We start from the raw sequence: 26862 nt of genomic DNA, 5'->3' as shown, positions 1-26862 counted from the left end.
TAGTTTTCCAGAACATAAGCTGTCCAGCCAGAGGAAATACACGAATTTATACAGAAAGTGCAGGATACACAATCCTTAATACAGTTCTGTTTTATAACATTTCATGGCTGTGCTTAGAATGTGCATCAGTGGCATTACTTCTAGCGTGAGCTTTTTGTTACAGACAGAGATTGAAGAAGTTTCTTGGTTGCTTCCTTTTTCTGAAGTCTGCTTTACAGCCTACAAAGCCAGCTGGCACTGTGAATCGCTCTTAGTACAGAAAGGCAGGCTTGTGATTAAGTCACAGGAGTGGGAGTGCGAGGTTCTATTTTGGACTCGGCCGCAGACATCCTGGTTTATCATAGGCAAATCTGCTAATTTTCACTGTCGGTCATACGGACAACCCAACTGCTTGCTGGAGGGGCTTCTCCTCCCGCCACCAATGAAGGAATGGAGTCAGAGCACGTTGCACTCTAGCAGTCTCCAGTGAATGTCCTGGAAAGCAGTGGCAACTGAACACCTCTGAGCAGTGCTAAATTTAGAGCTTTTCTAACTCGTATGTGGGGATGGCACAGGCAGAAAAGTGGGTTCTTTGACAGCTTGGTTCATTCTGCCTCCCTGATCTCAGAAGTTTCCCGTGAGACTTTAAACATATTCTTGTTAGGTCCTGATGTGCCTGAGGAAGACAGTGTCAGAGTAGGATGGAATTTAACTTAGGAAATGACAGCAAGATCCAACACCATCTTTACTAATAAAAACCAGTATGTGACAGATTTCAGTGTTGTGCCTCATTCTGATGTTAGCTACAACTGTATTATCCTGAAGCAACTCATTGATAGTGACCAAACTATTTACAGAGTTAAAAAAAAACAAAAACAAACCACCAAAACCAATCCAGAACTTGTTTTCACTGCAAGGGTGTCTGAGGCAAATTTCAAAGATGGTGTGATCAATTAGAAGGTGTATAGTAATGCAGGATGATGTCAATGTAGGAATGATTAAAGAGCCAACTAGTAGCTACTTTAAGGACAGTGGATGTTGTTCTTTATTAACTACGACTATGCGAGACAAAGTATAAAGAAATACCGAGCGATCTTCTAGGAAATAAAAATTATATTCAGAATAGTTCTTACAAAGGACTTGCCTGCATAAATTTATGTTAAATGAAATTCACTCTCCAGCTGTAATAAAAATGTATTTTTGTATGAATAAGAAAAGAAACAAAAGAAAATAAGTTCCCTCAGAGGATTCACTTGCTCTGTTGTTTTTGCAGTGATAGCTTGTGAGATACAGGAAACATAAACAATATAAACTTGATTGGGCTGGCAGAAATGGTGAGAAGAAGGTGCAATTTTAAGTATTCATTTTTAGTAATCTTAGATCCTGCTAGTGACATCCTTTTTTTTTTTTTTATGACTGGTTTTATTTTGGCGGGTCCCTTTACACAGGAGAAAAAATAACAACAGACAAACTCACACCAACCACCATCTTCTCCAAGGATTAGACTGTGCTGTGGAACGCTGATGTCATCTGCTGATTCATTTTATCAGCCAGAACAAGGACATAAAACCTCGTTCAAAAATGAGTAATGGACCACGGGAAGACTGGATGGAAAAAACCTGTGCTCCGGAAGAATCTTGAGCTGAGGTTTGTCTTGTACAGACAAGCAAGAGAGGCAAACGCCTAGAAGAAATGTCACTCTTTCATGGTTAGAAATCTTCTGTTTCCAAGCAGTATTAATGTATACCAAGTTTATACCCATTTGTTGTTGTTTCGAATTCTTCCTTTAAATAGTTGATTTTTCCCCCCCTCCCTAGCAATTAAACACTTTCTCCTCACCAAGGAGATACAACACTGTAAATAGTTGAGTTACAGACAACTAGAGAGATGTCTTTTAGCTGTTTTACTGATTTGAGAATACAGTATTGGATCAGCAGAAGAGCATTCTTGCCAAAGATGGGCTAAGGGCATCTTCTTACACTGTTTTGTTGGATGCACTATCAAAAGGTACTGAATGTAGACCAATTAAGGTTTCAGTCTGGGGTTTTATGTTTTTGGGTTTTTTTATAACAAGAAACAGCAGACATCCTGTTTTGGAGCAAACCACTGCTACTGCCTTCTTACTAGCTGTTACCTCCTCGCTCCATAGATCCTGGTCACTGCCTGTATCTCCTTTCCACTTCTTTCCCCTCCCCATGCCTTTTCTCCCCTTTTCTCTGGTAGCACATCAGCTAAAGCCTGAACTAATTGACCTTGTAAATCTTGTTAATGATGTTCACTCAGTTCCTCGCTTTCAGCATCAACGCACAGGGCCTCAGCAGCAGAACTCAAAGTTAGGAAGCAGTATTTTTGGCTAGTAATGCAGGAAGTAAGCCGTAACCAACAGACGCATTTGATCGCTGTGGAAATATGTTTCGCTTTAAAGGGAAGCATCCTGAATGCACCCAGGTCGCTGTTGTGCGGGCTTTTTTTTTTTTTTTTTTTAATGTTACATAAATGCAAATAATGTAGTGCTACGTGAATCTGAGTACAAGCGGGAGCAGCGTGCACTCCGCGTTCCCCGCCGCCCCGTCCGCCTTCGCACAGACCCCCTGCAGGCCCGGCACTCGCTGTCCCGTTCCCGGAGGGTACCGGTACCAGCGAACTATCCCGGGACGCTGCCAACCAACCGAAGGCCCGTAACGCTCCGGGGGAACCCAGCGGGGCCTCTCCGCCTTCCGCCCTGAGACCGAGCGGGGCCGGGCCGGGCGGGGACCCGCCTCACAGCGCCCTCCGGCGGGCCAGGCCGGGCCGGGCCGGGCCGGGCCGGGCCGGGCGCCCGCAGTGCCGCCGAGCCGAGCCGAGCCGAGCCGAGCCGAGCCGAGCCGAGCCGAGCCGAGCCGAGCCGAGCCGAGCCGAGCCGAGCCGAGCCGAGCCGAGCCGAGCCGAGCCGAGCCGAGCCATGGCCACCTGGCGGCGGGACGGCCGGGTGACCGCCCTACAGCGACTGGGCTGCGCCGGGCTGGCGGGAGCGCTGAGCCTCAGCCTGACGGCGCCGCTGGAGCTGCTGACGGTGCTGGCGCAGGTGGGCACCTGGCACTGCCGGCGGGGGCTGCGAGGAGCCGGGCAGAGCCTGTGCCGAGCCGAGGGGCTGCGGGCCCTCTGGAAGGGGAACCTGACCGCCTGCCTACGGCTCTTCCCCTACAGCGCCCTGCAGCTCGCCGCCTCCCGCCGGTAAGCCAGCGGGGGCCCCGGGACGGGACACGGGGGTCCGCGGGGAGGGGGTGTTGCTCTCCCTCCGGCCTTTCGTGCCTGGAACGGGAGAGGAGGGGAGGAGAAGTGGAGGCGCTTAGTCCGCGGGGGCAGCGGGATGTCTCTGGCTCGGCTGCGTGGGTGCCCGGTTGCGCGTCCCCTCTCCCCAAGGACGCGTACCCTGGCTGGTCGCTTCGTTTATTTCGCTTATTCGGCAGGGAGCGAGTCTCAGTGCCAGGCGATATGCCAGAAACCGCTTATAGAGTCGGAGGTGTTCTTCGGCTGATAGTCTGTTAAATCGCTTCTGCTCTGCCCGATTCCTTTAGAAAGGAAGTTCCAGCACTGCCCGCAAATGCGACTGCGGCATCTGTTCTTTGCAGCCAATTTATTTCATTCATTTATACGCTCTCAAGTACTTATATCGTCCGTGGCAAAGAAAGTGACAGCAAAATCACGATTCAAAATTTTCACCCTGTTATGAAAATTCGATCGGGTTTGAAGCCGATCTGTGACATTATTTGTTTTAAGACCTTGTTTTCGGTGGTACACAGACATTAAATTAAGGTAAACACTGGAAGGACTGCAGCAGGATCAACATGGAGCGGCGCTGCCTGAGCTCTGCCAGCCCGCGCTGTTTCCTAGGATTCCCTTTTGCTGCCTCTATCTGCCAGCCTTGGAGAGGAGCGCCTGACTGCTTGCACGCACCAGCATGTTTTGCCACTTCCAGGGTTGGGTTTGTTTCTTTTTTTTTTTTTTTTTTTTATTAAGGTCAGCTGTGCGCACGGTATGCACTTGACATTTCCGCCCAGCTGGGCGATGGGTTATTCCAGTTCGTGGGCCGTGCCGAGTGGGGAGAACCATGGGCTCAGCCCACGCTGGCCAATCCGGCCCGCTGCCGCCCTGGCCCGGGCTGACGCTGCGCAGCCTGCTGGGGTTTGTCACTCATCTGGTGAGCAAGAGTCATCCTCCCGGCTCTGCCCGCGCCTTTTAGGAAATGATAGAGGAGAGCGACCCTGGAACCGGGCAGCTTTGTTGCGTCCTTCTGCGGTGGTCAAACAAGGGGAGGCGTAATGGCAGCGGGAAGGCAGAAACGGTGATTTAAACGTAAAGTTCCCAGAAGAGTCAGTGGGTTGCACCAGTATAAACCAGTGGCTTTTGAGCAAAGTAACTACCTTAATTGTTCGTTCGGCTTGAAAGAGTGCCTTCCCTTTGCAAGGCTGTAGTTTGTCTCTAGTTTGCACACCGTGTTCTTTTGAATTACAAGTGGAAGTAGGCTACCAGGAAATTAAATAAAAGCTGCCTACACATTCTTCTTGATACCTTATTTGGGGATTTTTTTAGTGTATTTTCTAGTGGGAGAATGGTGTATATAAAGGCAAGAAACACAAAAAGAGAAGTGTTACACGGTAACCGAAGTAAATAGTAATGCCAGCTGCAGAAGGACCTGGGCTGAGCACAGTCAGCAGCCCCAGGAACGGCGCTGCGGGGGGAGCCGGCTGGGGAAGGGGGGGTTTGGCTGACTCTGCACTCCCTCTGCGGTTACTGTGCACAGACTCTCTTTCCATGGCAGTTTTAAATGTTATCTGGGTAGTGCCTAGAGACACCCCACCACCCTCCCCACACATCTGTGCACGGACAGGAAAATCAGGCTGTGTTGCTTTAGGGACTGTACAAGACACACAGGAAAAAAAAATTGTATCCTTTCACTTCTGCTTGGCTAGTCTTTGTGCTCTGGGCTCTCTCCAGGGCACGAGACAAGCAGATGCAGGGATCTGTCATGCGGTAGAAAATGCACGCTCAGGTGAAAAAACATCAACTGAGCAAGCAGTGACTTGTAAATCTTTGCAAATTATTTTGTTCTGGACGTGGTAACACTGTGTAGTTTAAATGTAAATCTGCTGTTTAGGCAGTTTAGTTAATGCTTCCAAAATAGAATAATAAGTTTCTTTACCACGAGCTAACAGTCTCCTCTCAAGTCTCTTTACTTGCTTCTTGCTGCCTCCATGACACTTCTTCCTGATGTAGGAGTGCCTTGCATACATAGAAAAGTCCTTCTGTGCATCACAAATGCGCGAGTTGTAGGTTAGCCTTTAAAACTCTGTGCTTCAATTTCAAAATCTCAAATTTAGACTTAACCTCCTGAGCATAATAGTGCCTGGACAGAAGTCTTCTCTAGAGAAGTATCCCTGCAGACCTTTGTGTCTCAACATAAGCAACTGAGGAAGGTTCAGTTGTTCTCGGAAGGCCTGTGATGACGTTATCTATGTATTTCTTCTTGAAATGATAACTTTGGGGGGCTGAACCAATGTATCTAACTGATGACCGATGATCAGAAAATTTCTTGCACACGTGTTTTAAAGTCATGGTAATTTTCATCCTATAGATGGAAATATAAATGAGGATTCTGTGGTCAAAAATTACTTTAAAAGTCTCTTGCAAAGCAAACAAGTAAATAATTTGAACAATTAGTCTCCGTATCTTTAAAGAATTTTTTCATTGTTGAACTGGTGCTCTGCACCTCCAGCATGGTACCACAACTCAAGCTATGTGAGCTTAGTCGGTGCCGAGAACTGCGGTGCAGGTAGGGCTATGCAAACTGCCTCTAAAAAAGGCCTTTCAGGTACTGGAAGTATTTTAGGTCAGTAACACTAAAATCAAAGCAAATTCCATTTGCAGAGGTTTTTTTCCAGTCCCTGGCTTAATTGTTAAGTATAACTTTTGCATTTCTGCACTTATGTGCAGCATGGATTTACCCAAAATCTCTTTGGGCTCTTAGGCATGTTTTTTGGACTCTGCTCATGTTTGTCTGTTCGCATGTTCTGTTTCACAGAGGTTCTAATGCTTGTGTGGTGTTATATATAGTAAGGTCTTGGATGAAATACATACTAAACTTTCAACTCCTGCTGCTGAAGGGGCTTGTGGGAAGAAGAACAATTACAGTGAGAATAATCTGCCTTAATTTTTCATGTGTTTTGTTTGTACTGTCATTAATAGTACCTCTTTTATGTGTTTACTCTAGACTTGTTATACTTTTCACGGATGAGTTGGGTCATATCTCCCACTGGAGAGCCATCATGGCAGGAAGTCTGGCTGGCATGGTTGCAACCATCGTGACTTACCCCACTGATGTAATTAAAACACGGCTCATTGTGCAGAACCGTCTGGAACCATCTTACGAAGGAATTCTTCATGCTTTTTACAAAATTTATCGTCAAGAAGGACTCCTTGCACTCTACCGTGGTGTTTCACCAGCTATATTAGGTAAAATAATAATGGGGAAAAATCACTTCATTGCACATTGTTTATGGCAGCTGTGTAGTTCTACATTCATTTGCTCACCTGATATCAAAAGCAGATAGTAATGTTCTTCTTTAGAAGGTGTGTAGATTTACAAGGCACGACAATACTGACTACCTCTGCTGCAGCTTTATTGCTTCAAATTATGACCAAGTGCATAGCATTTTATGTATGGTTAAGTGTTCAACAAAATACTCTTTTCCTTCTTTTATAGATGATCTAGTTGTGCTCGGATGCAAGATTTCAGCCATTTAACTCTTTTTAAAAAAAAAATATATACACACACACACAGAGTGTTCCTAATTCCTATCGAGGTGTGAGAGTGTCTCCGTAGCTGTTCAGTGAAACCGGTATGGGCAGTAATATATAACTGATGTGAAAAGATTAGTGATAATCTCTCTTTACATTAAATGACTTCTTAATTATTTATTTACTCTCCATAGCTTTAAAAAAATGCCATTTAACTTTGAGTCCACTCTTTCACAATATGACATTATAAAAAAAAAGCATAATAACGTATAATCCCACTATAAAATTGATGAGAGCATGAAACAAGCAAAAGAGGACAGAAGTATCCCGTATCAGCTTGACTGGAGAAGCAACTCTGTTTACCCATACAACTGCTAGGGTTGGGTTGGATGGGAGAAAGAGCTTGTCAGAAAAGAGAGAACCTGGAGAAAGAGCTGACCTGTCATGAGGCTAAAGCAGCTAATAATTCTGACAACATGCATGTTTTAATATGTAAATATATGCTCCTATCAGCACATCTAGATCCTACAATATGGGTGTTTGGTGGTAAACCAGTGACAAAAAAGTAACATTCTTCAAAATATTGATTGGATTTGAGCAATGCGAGGTGTAAACTGGCAGCGTCTCATCCCATCTTTCTAGGTTATGTGTTGAGCAGCTCTGTTTTCTTAGTGTACAGTGTGTTGATATAAACCTGTCTGGTTTGCTTTCTAGGTGCTGTCCCATTTTCTGCGGGCTCATTCTTTGTTTACATCAATCTGGACAAAATCTGGCGAGAACCCATAGTTCATTTCACTCCTCTTCAGAACTTCATAAACGGCTGTGTAGCAGCTGGTGTGGCACAGACACTTTCTTTCCCCTTTGAGACTGTCAAGAGGAAGATGCAGGTACAGAGCACTCGTGTTATTAGTACTTTGTTATAGGTGCTTGTTGCAGGAGCCTGGGATAAGACTAGCCAGATGATCATGAGTGCCACTTTATTTCTCTTGGCAGTAGGCTACAGAGACTTTGTTTTAGGTTGGTTGGGGTTTGGGGTTTTTTGGTGGGTTGGTTTGTTTGTTTGTTTTGGTTTTTTGTTTTTTTTTTTAAAGTCTGAAAATTATTGTTACAAGTGTGTTGTTACACTTTTAAGGTGGGTTCGAGTACTATCATGGGATATATGTATACTCTCAGGGGCTATGTCTTTAGCTTTATTTATTTTCTTTTTCATAGCAATTCCATCAAATTCTCGCAGTTCAGAATTGGCAAACCTTCAGGCAAATACAGGCATTCATCCCCCTCGGTGGCAGGCAGGATGAATGAGATCCATGTCAATTTTCAGAGCCTGTGTGTCTGCCATTTATGCCTGATCTACATAATGGCAACCACAAGAAACTTGCACAGCAGGTATTAAGTCTGAAGTTTCAGAACTATCCTCATTCTTATTTCTGACTCCTCTGGTTAACAAGTGACTTCCCAGTTGCCAGTGCTGCTGCTTTCCTGGAGCATCAGCAATGTGAGTTACTATATCAAGTTACTGTATCGTTTTATATTATCTTGCTGATCCGTTCTCCTGAAAGTTGAGTAATAATGATCTAAAAAAACCCCCAAACACAAAACAACCACTGCCCCACAGCTTCCATCTCACTGACATAATTCATTTGATGATGTTGACTTTTCATTAGAACTTCATCAGTAGAGTGACAGTGAATAGCTGTCATCATCTGGTGGCTCTCTGGCTGGGGCATATGAGTTTGTTCTTTCAGCTTAGTTCATGGGACTGCAGATTTATAGGAAGCTTTTGTGATCTTAGAAAAGCCGTCATTTGGTGTGGCAGCATTATGTAGGTCCCCATCCCACTCATCAAGTGGTAGCCTGGGTGATAAGTCACAAGCTAGCAAAAGGTCAGTGAAACTGTGAATTCCCCTCTCCAGCTCCCTGGGTTCCCTCTTCAGACGGGGCTCAGATCCAGTGGCACAGAAGCCTTCGTTGCCCTCTCTCCACCTTGTAACAGAGGACCTCAGCAGGAGGAGTAATGTCTTTTATTAGACCAGCTCATGTAGCTGATGTGTCCAGAAGTCAAGCTTTAAGCTGAGCCCTTTCATCAGGTATCTCATAAAATGTCTCAGGTGAGAAGGAGATTCTGAGTATGAAAACTTGATCATTTTTTCCAGCTGTATCAGTGGGTCTAAGAAAAGCAATTACTCCATACAAGTCCTCTTTTTCTTTGTATCCTTAGGCTCACAGCAATACTGTTGCCCTAAAGAATAAAGAAAAGACATTTACAGTGCTGTTTCCCTTTTAATATTTTCTGTCAATACATCTGTTACTTGAACATTCAGTTTTTGTAATCAGTTCAAAAGCAACTTTCAGCTGTAACTGGTGTGATGTCAAGTTCTGTGTCAAGCTTTGTCCTGACAGGCAAGTAGAGAAGTGGAACAGGCCCATCTTTCATTTTCCCACCACTAGGCTGTACTCTTTCACCAAAGGGATGCTTAAAACATCTGATTGGCACTTCTAGAAATAAGAAGTGAACTGGATTTATTACCTAAATATGTAGGAAGTGGATATGCTAAAAATACTTTGGACAGAAAAAAGGCTTAACAACAGAGAGCTTTTTTTTCCTCATAGGTACATTGCAACAACTGAATAGTGATTTTCCAAGCTTAGAGGAACACCTGCTGTTCAGGGATTTATTCTGAAGGCAAGGGAGAAGGCAAGGGTGTTTCAGAAGAACTAGCTGCCTAGGTGTGAAAGCCTAGTTTGGTAGGAACTTGTTTGGAACTTGTTTGGTACTGGAAGTTGCGTAAGTCACAGAGGCCTGTCCAGAAGAGAGACCTGTTGAAAATCACACCCAAGCTGATACTAAGAGCTCACTGGAACTCATGTAAGCTCATCCAAGAAGTTTGTTTTTCACAGTTAGCACCAAGGTATGGCCCAGCTTTGCAGGGATCAGCTCTGCTTTGTGCTTACTTGCTGTCCTGTTCGGTTTGCAGGGTGGTGGTCAGAAGAGAGAAATGTCTAGGACAGCACCAGAAAAGGTATCATGAAAGGGACCTAGAAAGGGAGAGAATAAAGAAGGGGGAAAAAGAGCTTCAAGACATTTCAGTGTTCTGTAGGAAACAGGGGAGCAGATATTTCTGATCACAGTTTTTCTCGGACATCATATTCCGCTCAGCCTCCATTCAGTGATTCACCTTTCTAGCTGACAAAGAGGGGTGTACAACGCCTTCAGCTACCCCTGGGGCTGGGGTGGGTGCTCTGCAGTGCACGTAGGGAAATGCTGGCTTTGTTTGGAAGCAACGAACACTGGTTTCGTGTACAAAGAAGAACCCAGCACGTTACGGACATAGGTATCGGATTCTTCTTCCTTCCCTTCTGTCCCACTGATCTGACAGATGGAGACAGTATATTGCCAAAGAAGACTTTTCCAGTGAATCTATTGGTGATGGTGAACCAGGGAGTTGTAAGGCAGTCTCAGGAGCTTCAAAAACTGAGAAACTAGGACACAAGGCTGTCTTCTCTGATTCTGGGATGGAGTACAAGCCTGAGACCAGAACATCCAGTTCAGATCTTTACCTGACATGCTAGGCAGTCTTGGAAGAGTTAGCTCCATCCATCTGCTCACCTAGACAATGCTTGAATTGTTTGCGCAGACTAGAAAATGAATTCTGCTATGGGAGGAAGTATAAGGTATTATTTTTAATCTCAGTTGTAATAATTTTGTTTCATCCTTTCTCATTTTATATATCTGAATCCTACACTTCTGATGTCAGCAGCTTCTGTCACTGACATCTGTGGGAGTAGGAGCTGACTGTCAGTGAACAATTCTTCCTCTGTGTTTTGGTGATGATTTATGATGTCAGATTTGCTCTGTAACCATGGCTTCTTCCCCCTCTGCCATTAGGATTATCTTTATCATGTTTACTTTTTTTTTTTACAAAGACGCTGTGTTGCTAAATATACTTGAACATTTTTCTTAAAAGAAATGTTAATTAATATGAGTGAGTCTTACTGAATATGTGAGTTCTCTATGCTGTCCTTATCCTAATTTTATTCCTTTGTCTTCCTTTTTTCACTTTGCTCCTGATTGGCATGTTAGAGAATGAAGAGGTACTGTATGCATGTTTTGGCATGGAAATATGGCTTTTGTTGTGCATCTGTAGAAGGGGATTAGTGAAGGAGAGGGTTATTCAAAGGGATATTCTATATCAAATGCTTTCCTGACTCACTCTTATGCTGAACAAAAACTTACTGATCTTTATATCCTTTTGACTGTTATTCTTGGCTTTCCTTCCTTACCTCACAATATCATGATCTTTGTTAAATCCTGTATCTAAGCAATATTCAAGTACTGCACTTTTACCTTGTAGACTTGCATACAAGAACACTTTTTTTTTTTTTTTTTTTTGTTATCCTTAAGCAGGGAAATACTTGCCTATGGATGAGTCTGGGTCTAAGGGAAGCACTGGTAATATTTTTCCACTTCCCCACATCATTTTTTTGCCTATGATGACCTTCATGAGTGCATATTGGACTGAGCTCTGGCATTACAGCAAGGGAAGATGAATTTAGAGCTGTTATATGCCATACAGAAGATTATTATTAGAATGACACTGATCCCAGGCTATGTGTGGAACTGAAAATCTACAAACATGCAAATGGTCAGCACAAACCTAATACCCAAGTTTGGCGCTTCCCTCTGTGCACATGACCCTCAGAAGTAGGCTCAGATACCCCTGGCTGGTACTTCTTGGCCTTCGTTCCAGATTGCCCCGTGACTTTGGTAGTTTTGTTAGGCAAAATGCACAAAGATGACCCTAAAGTTTCACAGATACTCTGTCAACTGTACAGTTAGTCCTCACTTGCTTACATGAACAAATTTTGTATGGCTTGCGGAAGCTCAGTCCTGTCCCCATATTTTGATGGGATAATGTGTTTCAATTTCTGTGACTAAAACTTGTCTGAAACTCCTTTGCCAGTAAATGCTACTCAGGTATAGCTTTACCATCAAACCCTTGTAATATAGAATAAGCATACTTAGTATACTGCAGGATTCAGCACATTTTTGGTGTTGACTGCACAGCATCCTCAAGTTATGAGGACATCTCTCCAGGGAAAGCATTGTTCAGTAGCAATCTTTCTGTTTTAAAATCCAGGCTCTGAATTCCCTTCACTGCCTTAAACAAACAGGCTCGCTGTTCTTGGTTAGTGTAGACTGTTGCTGTGCATCACGCAAGAAGTGGCCTCTCTTCAGTGACAAAAGTGAATGGGTTAGGTCTCGGCTGCCTATAAATCTGCAATGTGTTTGGGGGTTTTTGTTGGGGGTTTTTTGGTTCTTTGGAACACAAGATGCTCTGCAAGTGTGAAATCTGTGGTAAATTACATAAATGCTATGAGATCTTAGTAACCTGGCGAAAACTCAACAGTTATTCCCTTTGTGAGGTGGCCTGTATAAAATAAGTGCAATCTTGTGCCCTGTTGGTGCATTTCTAGTCTGTTAAAAGAGCAACTGAAGTCTCTCTTTAAAAGTGATACTGTTATTTAAGTATTTATTTAAAATTAGTCCCCTAACTACGTTCCTTGCATCGTAAAAGTCAGTCTAGCAAGAACCCAGTGGCTGGGTTATAAACAAAGCTTTGGAAAAGAAAATTATAAATGTTCGTTAGAAAAGCACTTTCTCCCTGCTGAAATGAGGAGATAGTGCTCCTGCATTGCTTAAACCTGAGTAACTTGCGGAGAGTGCTCTGTCACTGGAGATAGTCACTGGTGCTGGCATGGGAGCCTCTGAAAGCTCTCAAGCTGTGGTGTCCCTGCTGTTTGTGAGATCTGTGTTCTGGTCAGCTGGGAATATGAAAGTTATTGGAGTCATGACCTGGTTTAAAAATAAGAAATCCTTTTTGGGTCATGTGGTTCACACGACATTTGGAAAGCATATGTGCTCTGAGACTTTGTGCAGGGAGACCCTTTAATAGTGAACGGCATGGGAGCCTGAGCCTTGACAATTTTCAGAGGTGGAGCCACCTGAGTGCACAGAGTGGCAAATTCCATAGTGTGGAAGCAAATAAGGAGCAATATTACTACTTCAGCCTGATTTCCTGTGGAAGTAAGGCATATATGGTTGCTAGCTGTCTGTCCTTGCCCCCAATAACTTTTGATCCTGCTGTCCAACTAAACTTGACAGAGGAGTGGAGGTTTCAGAGATACTAACTTCCTTCAAGTGTTATGAAAACAAGTGCACAGATAGAGATGAAACTCCCAAAATATCTCACCTGAGGGGGAGGCTGCAGTGTGAGTTCTTACTTTTCTTACTTCTCCGTATGATCTCATGCTCCCCTTCTCTTTGCTGCTGGGGTTCAAGCATCAGCCAGGACCCCATGCCCTGGGTGGTACTTGAAATTAGGACCAGCCTGGCTCCTCTGATTATTAGCAAATAGGTAATAGATGTCAGATTCTGGTTTTGGTAAAATCCCTTCCTTCCTTCCCTTTTTCCCTATGTCTAAATGCTTTGAGCTACCAGCATTTTTTATTGTTTCATTGATGTTACTATAAAGATATTTTATACCACTTTCTCTGAGGCTGTTGCAGAATAGTGCCCTACTGCCTTGGGAAGTACTTGGTCCAGTAAAAGGTTAAGACAATGCCTGAAAAAAGCTACCGAGTGTAACATGTGCTTTGCCTTCTGTAACAGCCTAGATCAGCTTTTGTGCATCTGAACAAACCTCAGAAGCATTTCTCTTAGATCCCCAGACTTCCACAGGAGAGAATCATGAAGACTGCCTGCCTGTGAAGTTGAAACACGGAACAGTGTCAGTGGAAAAACTGGTTAAGAGGGAAAAATGGTAAATCAAGAATCTGAAGGAGGACTGGGCTGATCTAACAGTCAGGTCTGCCTTGTGACAGCTCATGCTATGTCTAGTGGTCTTTAACCCTGTTCATCCAAGGAGCTGTGGTGTGATAAGTATGTCATACTCGTTCTGAGGTGGACTACAGCAGTAGCTTAGCACTGCAGCACAGTGGTCTGCTGAAGAAAAGCAGGAAAACACACTGTACCCGTTTGAAATGCAGGATGTCTGAGGGAGGGCAGAATGCAATTCTCTCCGAATGATTTTCCCAGACACTGAAGTGGCCTCGATGCTCCCAGTCCTAGATTTGGTAGTGCCAGCTGAGCATGGCCACCAGCCTCTTACAGCCTCTGCAGCTCTGCGATCAGTGTGGATCTCGCTCATAAGCGAGAGCTCTTTAATCTGCTTTGGGGCAAATCAGATGGGTTAACTCAGCCCACCTTTTTAAACTTGGTAAGCTCACCCAGCTGATGCAGCCTGAGACAGGTTAGGGTACGCTGCTGTGTGCACACAACTATTATAACCATAATTTTCAGCAGGGAGACAGTAATATCTCCAGAGTGACAGCTATCACAGTTACCCCTATCATGAGTACTTTTGCATCAGTTATACAGGAGAGCCTTGTATCCATTTGTCTCTGTTTAGAATGATATGTCTGTGACATGTAAGGTCATTAATTATGCAAAATACTCCATAAACAGGAGCTAAAACTTTGTGGACACTCTATTCTTTTATATCTGATTTATTTTGATTTGGTGTAATTCCTTACCTCATCCACATACGGCCAATGGAAATATCTCCTCTGTAAAGCCCCAGTCCTCTAAAATGTTATTTTTCTCCTCAGTTCCTACACAGGCAGCAGGAGGTGCAGGAACTAGCATTGCTATTCACTGTGCGAAGCGTGGGACCAAGCTAGCCTTCCTAAGGGTTTGCTCCATTAAATAAACTAGTGTTAATGTGCATAAAAATGGTGCACCCATTTGTAAGGATTGAGCTGAACCATCATGAGGCATTCAGAAACCACCCAGAGGTGTCCATGCAAGGGGTTTGCGCTGCCTTGAGGGAAAAACCCCTCTATATTCCACATCAAAGATTTCTTCATGCGGCAGGTGTTAAAAGCTTAGGTTCAGCAGCACAGGAGGGATTCTGCAACAAACCATGAAGCCTCAGGGAACAACAGGCCTGGGGATAATGTATTTAAAGTTAAGAGTCAAAGTTTGGAGCAAGCAGTAAACTGTTCTGCTCATTCGGTGCCATTGATCTCAGAAAGGCGAGATGATTTGGCCGCAGTTCAGGTTACAAAGTAAAGGACAACATGTTCCTAGAGTGCAGAAAGCTGGAGGTCAGCTACTCTGCCCTGCTACTCTGGAACCGATTGCCTCCTGATAGCTTGTTATGGTTTACCTTCCGACATGCCTGAATACCTTTGGTGGACTGTAGCCAGGGGTAGGTCAGCATTACCAAACCACTGACACGGGAAAGGTGACCACCACGTAAGGCTGTCCTCCGGGTGAAACGATTGGTTAGCCCAAGAGAATGCATGCTTTTGCCCCCAATATTAATACTCATTTACATTTTAATTCTTTCTTATTTGAGTGGAATGAAATACTCTTTCAAGCATTCAGCCTTCACTTGAGTGAAATTTCTGTTGACTGGAGTGGCATCAGCTTGAATGAAAACTGCAATCTTTGTCCTTCAGTTTCCTTTGAACGACAGTTACGCTTGCTCATTGCATGTGTCCTTATTAACCCAGACTGCAAAGACTTCTTATTTTAGCTTCCAGATTAAGAGTGTGAACTCTTGAGCTGTGTTGTAAACTGCCTTCCTGTACTTTTTTTTTTTTCTAATTGATCAGAAGTGTACGACACCTGAATCTGTTGAAAATATATAAATAACAAGCAATTTTACTGTATCTACCGTCAGGATAGCATACCACCTATGGCAGCTGTTCACTGTTAGTTGATCTTTCATACTCTGTGCCAACAGTACTGCATGCTCAAAAAGTAAATAAATACCAAATCTTTGCAGCAACAAACTTTATGAACACCGAAGGGGGTAAAAAAGTACATGTATTGAGAGAAAAGTATTTCTAAATAGCCTTCGATCCATGTAAGTTCAGGTAGTTGCAAACCAAAATGACCTAAAGCGCAAGAGGGAATTTTTTATCTGCACAGCTCTGGGCTCGGGCTCCAGTGGCCCAACCACCGTGTCTGCCATTTCCTGACTGGGAGGTCTCTGCTCGGTCCCTGTGTGGCTACTGGGAGCCTTGGAAAGGTCCGAGTGATTGATTTTGTGATGGGCATGGTTCCCACTGCTGCTGCGGTGAACTACATCCGTCCTTCGATCCTAAGAGAGGAGGAGGAGAGGGGCTGGGGGAGGTCATTGAAGGGCTAATCTTTATAAGGGTCTGTGAGATTAATTCCCAAAATGGGACTGTGTTGTTCTGGAAGTCACCTTGTGATGCAGGCAATGGGAGGGATGGTGTCTGAAGAGTCTTCAGGTAACAATTAGCTTGAGTTTTGTCATGACACTTCACCCTTATTTTGTTTCTATAAAAAAATGTGAGTGCAGGTAGTTGTGTTTTGGGGTTTTTTTAATACGTGTCTCTCTTGGGTTTGGGTTGTTGAAATAGAGTGCTAACTTTGGGGATGTATCACAGTGATTTACTAGACTTGGTGGCCTCTGGATACTAAAAGACGGTGTTTGTGAGAGGGCAGATGGAGCCAATTCTGCATTTGATGTGCTTTAATCATTTAGAGAACCCATCGTCCATCAGAGGTAAAAAGATTAGCAACTTAGCCCCGCTATTACTATGACTAACAACTTGGCACTCTGTTATCAGCACAGTGAGCTGTACGGTATCTCCAGCCTTCTGCAGTATGAGACAGCCGTAACTGGGGGGGGAGGAAGTCTTTAAAAATGTTCATAACAAACAGGTTTCCATGCAGCAGCCCATAGTGTCAAAGGGTGTCAAAAGAAAGGAATTCAAGCTGCTTTGAGGTGCATGGTGTGAAACATCTCTGTCATAAACCTGAGCTTTTTGGCATGAGATTAGCTGTTTGATTTGTATGTCATAGGAGGTTTCTGCAAAAAAGGTAGAGAAACTAGTTTGGTCTGTTTCATTACTTCCATTTTCTGGGTCTGGTGCCATAAGGCGGCTGTGAGAATTGCAGTGTTGTAGACATGCTTAGATGATGCAGAACCACCCAAAACCCACAGCTATTTTTTTCATTAAAAGCAATGCCAAATGAAATGCCTTCCTAATTTTTTTCTTTTATTAAAAAATTTTAATTTTGTTTAGCTGTGTTCCAAAATACTGAAGTCTTAACCACACACAGTTTTTAGTTTTCCTTTTGTAGTAGGTGATTCTGAGATTCTGTGGACAATTGTTGCTTAAATACTGTGTGTAGGGTCCTAGAAACATGCTGCTCCTGTAAAGCAGAAAGACTGGCAAAGCATACTTCACCCCACAGACTGAAATCTTGAAAATGGCTGTAACCGTGGTGAATGTTACTATAAATAGTCTTTCAGTAAATCTCTTAAGAGGTCAATGTCTGCGGGCAAATTAGAAGTCTGGGGGTTTGACTTACCTGTTCCTTTTCAACTGTCTTCTGGATGTGTTTACTGTGTGCAGAATCTTACTGAAATCTGCAGCGTGCTTGTCGCCTGTCTTGGTAGTGTAGGCAGGAGTACTGTAATCAAAACCCTTTGATAAGTGCCTTTGCAATGTATACAGTAACGAAGGGGATTAAGTCAAACTCATGCAGTTAATTCTGGCAGGTCATGCCCTGCCTACCACAAAGGGACTTAGAAAGGAAGGGAATCACATGTTAACAGCATTCCTGCTTTCCTGAATGTTTTAGAAACCTGTCCCTCTACACTGCTTGGCTGCCTGTAACTTCCTTTACCAAAAAAGCTTGTGGAAACTGGCTGACAGTCCAGAAAGTAGAACAGGTTTTGAATCCAGCTCTCCTATGACTGCTGCTGCATTTTTAAGGATACTTGCATCATTTGAGTGCTCTTCTAAGCATCCCTGGTGCTAATATCACCATTCTTCGTGGAACTGGTCCGTGAAGTCTCAGCACTCGGCATCTTCTACAGTACAGTCGTGAGAGTCTTTGTGCAGGAGTTTCTCAAGTACTGTGGATTAACACTTGAAAAGTTATTTCTCTCTTTCTCACTGTTGGATCTAGCTACTGCTTTTTAAACCCTTACACCCCTCAAGTAACAGAGCTGAGCTTCTTTGTAGCAAATGAGCATAAGTGAACATGTGCATGTCCCTGGTGTACCAGACTAGCTCTGTTACCTGAACTACTTGTAAGGGCAGGGCTGGTAATACTGTAAAATCACAGCAGTTAAATCCCGTAACGTCTGCCTCTCTGAGTCCTAAAACAGGAAGCTGTGGGAGCTTGCACCACAGTTAGGAATTTCGGAAACAGCTGTAGCCCCATGAAGTTAGCAAGGCCAATGTAGATGCAAAGGGGACGAGCAATTAGAACAGTTGAAACACTTTCTTCCCCACAAATGTGATCCCTCTTTTACAGATCAGGTACACTGTTGAGAAAGTTCAGAGGGAAGCAAATGCTTCTGTTCTCCTTAAAGTGTAAAAGACCATGGATTAAATCCTCAGCCCTACTCTTGTCTGGGGTAAAAGAGCCAGGACATGATAAAGGGGATCCAAAAGATGACAAGTCAGGATGTGGTTGCCTTCTTTCTCAGTGCAGACAGCTACTTTCCCAAAATCACCTCCCAAAGCCCTGTCAAAAGGAAACTATGGTTTTGCCTGTTACCTGTCATCAGAATTATTTCACGTGCATTTCAATCATGCACAAAAGTGAGAAAAAAAATCACGATACGTGATTTTCTTGTAGATGAAGACTATGCAGTTGGTGTCTGTGATGATTAGGGGGGTTTTGTTAGCCTCTAAATTTTAGCAGTAGACTTGCTGGTAATGCAAGGGGATGCAACAGCATTAAAACTATTTGATTAGCAACTTCTCTTATATACCTGGAGCATGAGTTTTGATCTATTTCCATTCCCAGCACTTAAGTTGCCAAGTATTTGAAATGCTATAGCTGGGGCATCTAGAGAATGTCATTACCACTTGCTGATTTATGAGAGGCTTGTCATAGGCTTAGCAGCTCTGAGAGGCTGTAAATTAGTCTGGCCAAAGTCTGCTACACCACATGGTGTTTCAGATCAATGAGGGGATAATGATATCCATATTCGCCAATCGGTTAACTGTACAAGTCCCATTTTTATCAAACTTCTGCCCTGTGGTGATCAGCTTGCACGCACAAGTCATCAGCCTGTGTCCTGGGGTCCCCACACACTCCTGACTGAGAAGTGTCATTGCCATGTGTTTGAGTGAAACCCTGATTTGCCAACGCAAAATAAACCCATGGCTGCATGTGCACAGACGGATGAGGACGGGATTATTCAAGGTCAGGTTATCCTGTCTGTGCTAACGCAGTAGGAGATTAATGAAGGAAGGATTTTGCTGTTAAAAATGACATACTACACTTCTTCCATGTGAACGGACACTATCTATACTGCAGTTGGAAATGTAGCTGCAGTCCAGCAGGATGCTCCCAAGCTAACTTTAACCAGTCCGGATCAACTAACCACGTAGCAAAGATACAGGAGCACAGGCACCAACTGCTCCCCTGCAGCCCTCGGTGGACTTGCACAGCCTGGGCTGAAATCTCTGTTTTTCTGTTTCTGCTGTGCTGTTGCCACTCAACCCGTAGCATGTTTTGCCCTTCTCATTGCTCTGTGGACCCAGCCTCAGCAGCCAGACTCAAGCCAGCACGTTCTTCTGCTTTGATCGGAATTACGGGACGGCAGTGTAGCATCTGGGGCCAGCCCCAAGCTTCCCTCTCGTAGGTGCTCCACTGCCGGTGAGGTGAAATCCCTCTCCCAGACCAGAGCAGCTGGCAGACATGGGGCTGATGCGTTACGCGGCTCTAGTTCAGATGGTTTGTCTTCACAAGGGTGGGATTTATTTCTCGTGGCGACGTGGCACAAGAGGAAGTGCTGCGTGAAATTACTGCTCTCTTTCTCCTTTGTACCTATCAGAGAGTAAATTCCCTCCCTTTTTAGTTTGTATTTGAAGGCAAAATAGCTGATTCTTTTGGGTTGATGGAAGAATCCAGATCAGTCTGTTGAAACCTGGCCTTAAGCGTTCCTTACGTACCAGAATGGAGAAAATAATGATCTTCAATTACTTTAGTTTTCCTTTGCTTGTTCTAAATCCCCCTGGGTGTCTCTTGAACAGGCCCAGAGTCCTTGGCTTCCCCACTACGGCGCAGTTGATGTCCATTTTACTGGCATGGCTGACTGTTTCCGTCAAACTGTGAAGAACAAAGGCATGCTTGGCCTTTGGAGTGGGCTCACACCCAGTCTGCTCAAGGTGAGGTTTTGCTTTCATCCTAATCACAGACTATCCTGAAGTAATCAAGACACACTTTTGGACAGTTGGGGTTATAAAGCTTATAACAAGGGTTATAAAGCTTATAACATGCCTCTGTGCTTATTAGCAGCTTATAGATGACAGAGTCTGTGACAGAACAGGCATAACTTCAGGCAGGTTATAAACCAGCTTTGGAACTTGGTTTGGTCATGTTTCCCCAAATGTAAGCTTGGCTTCTAGATGTCACTACTTTCAAGTTAATTTGAATGTCTTTAGAGAAGGGAGTGGTGCTAATGCACAAGGCAGGCTATGGATAGGGGATTGCAAGGGATCCACTTACGACAGCTAAACAAGTTCTACTTCTCAGCTGAGCTCCAGTAATTTGACATGTTGTACCGAGCTGTAAAGAAAATTGGGCGCGTATAAGCCACTTCCCCAGAAGTCAGAAGTAGTACTTTCGAACAGCTACTTAATGCATGCATATTGGTTACTACAGCCCTTGCCGAGTTGAAAGCACGAAATAAAGCATAGTAGCTTAAACAGAAGGTAATTTGTTTTACATAAATACATTTTATAGTGCTGCGGTGAGGATTACCTACATGGAGTACTACAGGTCAGCTAATGAGCGGTAATTGAGTGACAACGTGATTGTGATGGCCTGCCTGTGCCTGGCCCTGCCTTGGCTGGTATAAAGCCACCTGGCACCAGAGCTGCTGATTCTGCGTGGGGCAGAAGAAGAAAATTGTTCACTCACTCTGCTGTATTTAGAATAAATCCCATATTTTGTACCGGGATTTGCTGACGTTGCTTAGGATTTGCTTAGTTATTTGACAAGTTGTGATAATCTATAGGCTAGAACAGACCTTGTTCCTCATAATATTGTTGTAATTAGTTATGTACCAATAATAAACTCCTACTTTTAGCAGGTGCTAGCCTAGTTTGAGGTGAGACTCTGATTTTATAAAAATGGGCACAGGTCTATTAGCAGATCAGATCAGATTTGAAGTCCTAGAAGTTTCATTTTTTAAAACATCTAAGCTAAGAATGCTACTACTGAGTCTAATATTGCTTTTTTATCTTATGTTGTGCTTTTTTTTTTTTTATTTTACCAGATTGTCCCATACTTCGGTGTTATGTTTAGCACCTTTGAATTCTGCAAGCGGGTCTGTCTTTACAGAAACGGTTATATTGAATCTCCTTTAAATTACAAGCTAACTCCCGGCGTGGACCAGAGTTTACAGCCACAAGAACTGAGAGAATTAAAGCTCCTCCGAAGGGAAAATTTTGAGCCAAGGAAATCAGCACTTGAAAACTGACATCAGAGTGTCCATTGCAGATATACACAGTACCTTTCTCAAGGACCTTTGCAAGAAAGACACGCTGAACTTACAGGTACCAGCGTCTCAGCGGATTGCATGGTTTTAGTACTGAGACATCAGTGCCAGGAATGGATAAATCTTGTGTCTAATTTGCTGAATGGATATAAACAATATGAATAGCAAGCACATACTGAAGAGGAGAGATGCAACTAGTCTGAAAACACTATGCTATTGGAACTTGAAATTACGTTATTCTAGGTGCTTTTCAATACTGAATAGCCATTTTGAGATAAAACCACTTGCAGAAAGGCAAGAGAACTGAGATGAGCATATAAATTGTATCTTCAAAAATATTAAGAAAATCCAAATGGATTTTTTTTTAAGTAATCTGAGATACCAAGTCAGCCAAAAATGATAAACAGACTGAAATACATACAACATGCAAGAATTTCTACTGAAATCTTTTTTTTAGTGATACTGTGTGGACGTGGCATTCTGCGGATGCAGAATTAGTCTCAGTTCAGTCACACTCCAGAATCCCCTCTTCAGTTCTTGAGACTTACTTGAGAATAATAATTTTGTATGAATCCTTGGCGTAAAGATGAAAATATGCTGCTGCAACTGTGCTTTTACTAAGAGAGGATTGTGATGTGCAAAATGAACTGTAATACACTGGAATAACAATCTTGGAAACAAGTGCATACTAGAAAATCTTCCCCCCTTTCTCCTGTGTTGTTACTGCATGGATGTGAATTATTTCAGTCTTTGAAAAATAGTTTTTCCTGAAGTTCTCTTAACTGAAATATTTCCTGAAAAATGTAGTTCTTAAATGTGTTAGAAATTTCAGAGCCACGAGCCTTGTCATGTTGTTTTGGTATTCTTAAAGCTCTATTTTTATATTAAACTGCTTTTTAGTTCCTGTGCACAGGCTCAGGCCTACTGTGCTGCTCAGACCTTGCCAGCAGAATAGCGCTGTGCACACAACCTGTGATTTTTCCACTTTAGCTGCTGTGATCCAGGAGCCACAGATAGTTTCTGTAGATAGGAACCTCTCAGCAAGGCCACGAGGCTATTGCCGGTGCCAATGCAATTGATGGGCATCTGAGCAGTCTAGGGAGCTTTTGGACAATAAAAGATCATCTTGGTGTTTATACCTGAGGACCTGGGGTATTGCTCTGGTTCCTTTGTAGAAGTACAGCTATGGAACAGCCCCATCCTAGTGCCTTTAAGAAAACCGTAAACCCCGTATCCACACGGGAAGGCGGCTCTGCCCTCTGCCGCATGTCCCACCAGCCTCAGGCTGTGGCAGTGCGTGAATCACAGCAGCTCAGTAAGGTGTGTGCACCCCACGCCTGCCCTCGCTGCAGCAGCCTGGGCTCAGCACAGGATTTGCCCGGTGGTTTACACAGCTTTATGCGTGTGTGTGTTTTTGCACTGTTTATGTCCCTGCTGGGTGTAAGTAAGTCAATCTCAGAAACTGCTTGGTTAGGCCAGGTCACAGCAGGGTGAGGAAATGGCAGATCGATGCAGAGACAGTCTGTGACTATGGAGAGAGATTTGCAGAAAGATTTGGGATAATTGTAAGGTCTGCCTTGCACCTAGAACTCGGCGTTGATGTACCCTGCAGCTGAGGCCTTGCAGTATCTCTTAATGGGCTTGCTCAGTTCTGCTGCAGTGGTGCTTCATACTGGTTTTCTTCTCGGAGAAGAAATGCAAGCATTGATAGCAAAAATTAAGACGGTAGAGAGCAGATCGGGTGGCTCGTGCTTCACACTGAGGCTGTAAGTGCTTTTGTCTCTCTAATCAGCCTGCCTAGTGACCATGTTTCTCTGTGCCTCGGTTTCCCTCTCTGCACAGCGCAGGTAATAATACTGAGACTTACTTGAGATGTATGAATAAGGAGATGTAACTTGTGAGCGTATTGGGGAGGAATGGATTTCTAAAGAGTGCCCTTACCTTGTCCAAACATACCTGTATGTTTTTTACTAACATTGTATTTCTAAATAGATTTTAAAGATTGAATGATGGGTGCATATGAATGTCTGATCAGCTCTTCAAACCTGGTAAGAGTCAAGTGAGTCAAAAAGTTAACCTCTAACTTGTTTCTGATATGCTGCTAACACCTTTGTATTGTAATGTACTCCTGCGATCCATAAATCACTCACTAACCTTTTATCAGCTGAGCCTCTACTTTGCGTAATCACGTCTATGCATGAGAACTCCCCCAAAAGGTAACACCAAAATACTTAAGACGGCACCGAAACGAAGGTGCTTCAGAAGCGGATCGCTGTAAAACGGTGTATGATCACAAAGAACTGGTTACTAGCAAGGCTAAATGGTAGAGACAGCTCTTAGGTAGGTGAAGTGTAACTCGGGTGACGTTTGGAGGCCGCCGTGCAGTGGAGGTGGTGGGTGGGTGGTGGGGTACGTGTCTGTCCCAGCATCTCGCCCCACCTGAGCTCTGCGTGCGACTGATGTCGGGAATCCGTACGGTACTTGCGGCTCTGTGACTCCCGGAGCAGGGAGATCGTAAGGGGAGAGGTCTCGGAGTGGGAGGGGGGCTCATCTGAGGTTCCGTGGGCTCGGGCCCTCACACTGCACCCCGTCCCCGCCTGAAGATGGAGGAGTCTCCGCACCCCCCCCCCCCCCAAACCTGGCCTAACCCCCCATCCCCGCTGTCCGCCCGGCCTCCTGCGCTGCTGCCTTCGTGATGGCACCCGCATTGAGGGGCTGGGGGGGGGGAACGACACACACTGGACGGACACGACACGGCCACGCGTGTGCCCCCCGCTGCTGCGCCGCCGCTGCCCCCCCCCCCCCGCACCTCACTGCCCCTGCGGCGGCCACGCCCTCCCTCCCGCAGCCAATAGGCGAGCGGGACGCGGCGGCGCGGCGCGCCCCCGCCCACGTGTCCGCCGCCGCCCCTATATAAGGGCGGCCATTTCAGGCGCCCGCCCCCCCCCTCAGCACCACCACCCACCGGCTCCGCCGCCTCACGCCTCGCCCGGCCTCGCCTCGCCTCACCCGCCGCCTCCCGCCATGACCGATGCGGCCGTGTCCTTCGCCAAGGATTTCCTCGCCGGCGGGGTGGCGGCCGCCATCTCCAAGACCGCCGTCGCCCCCATCGAGAGGGTCAAGCTGCTGCTGCAGGTGAGCACCGGGGAGGGAGGGAGGGAGGGAGGAAGGGGGGGGCCCACCGGGGCAAGGTCGCCGCAAGGAGACGGGGTGGTGGGCCAGGGGGGGTCGCGGAGCTGACGGCGGCGTCTCGGCCCCCGCAGGTGCAGCACGCCAGCAAGCAGATCGCCGCCGACAAGCAGTACAAGGGCATCATCGACTGCGTGGTGCGCATCCCCCGGGAGCAGGGCGTCCTCTCCTTCTGGCGCGGCAACCTGGCCAATGTGATCCGGTACTTCCCCACCCAGGCCCTCAACTTCGCCTTCAAGGACAAGTACAAGCAGATCTTCCTGGGCGGCGTGGACAAACGGACCCAGTTCTGGCGGTACTTCGCCGGTAACCTGGCGTCCGGGGGTGCCGCCGGCGCCACCTCCCTCTGCTTCGTCTACCCCCTTGATTTTGCCCGAACCCGCTTGGCAGCGGATGTGGGTAAAGCCGGGGCCGACCGGGAGTTCAGCGGGCTCGGTGACTGCCTGGTCAAAATCTTCCGGTCGGATGGCCTCAGGGGCCTCTACCAAGGCTTCAACGTCTCTGTCCAGGGCATCATCATCTACAGAGCCGCCTACTTTGGCATCTACGACACCGCGAAGGGTAGGTTGATCAAAATGGCGCTAGAAGGGAGACGCTGGGCTGCGGGAGGCCTGTGGTGCGTTTGGGCAGGTGCTGGTGGCTCGCCTGCCGTTCTCACCAAAACCTCTCTCCCGCAGGCATGCTTCCAGACCCAAAGAACACCCACATCGTTGTCAGCTGGATGATCGCTCAGACCGTCACCGCTGTCGCTGGCTTGACCTCCTACCCTTTTGATACGGTTCGTCGTCGCATGATGATGCAGTCTGGCCGTAAAGGAGGTAAGTTTCTGTCTCCTTGCGTAGGAAGCGTTGGGCATCCCTGAATCAACAGGTGGTGGTGGAGCTGAGGTGAAGGCAGAGTGGCTTGGCTTTCACCAAGCCGTGTGGATATCCTCATCTCTTGTAAACGGCAGGGCGTGAGAGGGGCTGCAGAAGTGGATGGCAGGCTGGGGGCACGGATGGGTCAGTCTCTGCAGCATGCCTGTAAGGTGGCCTGTACCGGTCAGATATCTGTCAGTAGGTAGCAACAGCAGAACGTCCCCAAGGATGTTGCAAACTAGTGTCTCTGGGCCAAGAAGAGAGACAACCCTGGTAGCAGGCACAACCTGGCTGACTGTGCAATAGCTTTTGGGTCTGGAAGTGTTGGTGTCAAAGCAAACAGTGTCTGCCTTCTGCTCGAACCGGTCCTTCCAGTGTCTCCCAGGGGTAATGCAGCACAGCAGCGTATCTCCTGGGTGATCTTGTCCTCTGATGCGCTAATACTGGAGAAAGTCAGTCAAGAAATGGGATGCACTTGAGATTATGAAGCTGGCACATACGTTAGGCCATTTCTGACCTGGATGTTGGGGGTCACAGGCATCAGATTCCTAACGCTGTCTGTCTCCCGCAGCTGACATAATGTACAGTGGCACTATTGACTGCTGGCGGAAGATTGCCCGGGATGAGGGCTCCAAGGCATTTTTCAAAGGTGCATGGTCAAATGTACTCCGAGGAATGGGTGGTGCTTTTGTCTTAGTCCTCTATGACGAAATCAAGAAGTTCACATAAGTTGTTTCCTGTTGTGAACTGGCATGTTGTTCTATGTAGTCTATGACCGTTCATGGACTGGTTTGAAAACCGTCTAGATACTAAACAGTGACGGCGGATGTTTATACAGGTTGGCGTGGGGCAGGAGCGACTGCCTGCCCTGTCTTTATCAAGTTATTCCTCCCTGAACGGGACTTACCATGGTTTCTATTTCAGTCACTCCTGCTTAAAGAGTACAAAGAAATAAAAATCTGAAACCAACTTTCCTCGTCTCGTGTTTGTTCTTGCAGCAGCTGCAGCGTGAGGGGCTGGGGGTCTCTGCAGTGATTGCAGAGAAGGAGGAAGGCAAACCACCTCCATCCTGCACGCCTTGCTGCCTGCTAACTACCTGTGGCCTCCAGCAGGTAAACACGGCGCAGGCTGCCGAGGAAGCTGTGTAGTGTTTCCTCCCCAGTGGAGGCCAGTGGTATGGGCTGGAATAGGGACTGGCAGCTCGGAAGGACTCACCCAGCTGATCTCCCCTGAGACCCCGGTAACCAGAGATGATGCGCTGGCTGCGTGCCACCAGTCCTGCCTCTGGCCCGTCTGCTCCCTGGAGCTGGTGAAACCTTGTTTTGAGAGTGCCAAGTGCCTAAGCCTTCTGCAAAGCACAGCCCTCGCCATGGCGCTGAATGCCTGGGAGGCTGGAGAAATGTCTAAGGGGTATTTGCTGCTGTCCGGAGGAGCAGAGCTGGCATCGTGTACTCTGGCTTAGAAACTGAGCTACCTACTCGGGCATGTTA

At 45.7% G+C, this 26862-nt stretch overlaps 2 protein-coding genes across 2 annotated transcripts; both read left to right on the top strand.

The window, feature by feature from the left end:
• The first annotated feature begins 1994 nt into the window (after positions 1–1994).
• Positions 1995–23489, top strand: SLC25A43 (solute carrier family 25 member 43). Its single transcript, XM_075054296.1, has 5 exons — positions 1995–3192; positions 6230–6471; positions 7471–7643; positions 19858–19992; positions 21105–23489. The coding sequence occupies exons 1-5, from the start codon at positions 2921–2923 to the stop codon at positions 21306–21308; spliced, it is 1026 nt and encodes a 341-aa protein (XP_074910397.1). The 5' UTR covers positions 1995–2920; the 3' UTR covers positions 21309–23489.
• A 779-nt stretch (positions 23490–24268) lies between these two features.
• SLC25A5 (solute carrier family 25 member 5) lies at positions 24269–26341 on the top strand. Its single transcript, XM_075054569.1, has 4 exons — positions 24269–24461; positions 24590–25076; positions 25193–25333; positions 25944–26341. Exons 1-4 carry the CDS (start codon positions 24351–24353, stop codon positions 26099–26101), a joined length of 897 nt encoding a protein of 298 aa, XP_074910670.1. The 5' UTR covers positions 24269–24350; the 3' UTR covers positions 26102–26341.
• The last annotated feature ends 521 nt before the right edge of the window (positions 26342–26862 follow it).

This window comes from Buteo buteo, chromosome 22 (assembly GCF_964188355.1).
Source record: "Buteo buteo chromosome 22, bButBut1.hap1.1, whole genome shotgun sequence".
Taxonomy (NCBI): Eukaryota; Metazoa; Chordata; class Aves; order Accipitriformes; family Accipitridae; genus Buteo; species Buteo buteo.
This window is presented reverse-complemented; position numbering and strand designations above follow the sequence as displayed.

What these genes read in the sequence shown, in the direction of transcription:
- SLC25A43 (XM_075054296.1), top strand. Translation starts at nt 2,921, where the DNA reads ATGGCCACCTGGCGGCGGGACGGCCGGGTGACCGCCCTACAGCGACTG. An exon ending in CAGCTCGCCGCCTCCCGCCG is followed by an intron (nt 3,193 to 6,229) that starts GTAAGCCAGCGG and finishes TGTTTACTCTAG; the next exon opens with ACTTGTTATACTTTTCACGG. An exon ending in CTGTCAAGAGGAAGATGCAG is followed by an intron (nt 7,644 to 19,857) that starts GTACAGAGCACT and finishes TCTCTTGAACAG; the next exon opens with GCCCAGAGTCCTTGGCTTCC.
- SLC25A5 (XM_075054569.1), top strand. Translation starts at nt 24,351, where the DNA reads ATGACCGATGCGGCCGTGTCCTTCGCCAAGGATTTCCTCGCCGGCGGG. An exon ending in GGGTCAAGCTGCTGCTGCAG is followed by an intron (nt 24,462 to 24,589) that starts GTGAGCACCGGG and finishes CGGCCCCCGCAG; the next exon opens with GTGCAGCACGCCAGCAAGCA. An exon ending in CATCTACGACACCGCGAAGG is followed by an intron (nt 25,077 to 25,192) that starts GTAGGTTGATCA and finishes TCTCTCCCGCAG; the next exon opens with GCATGCTTCCAGACCCAAAG.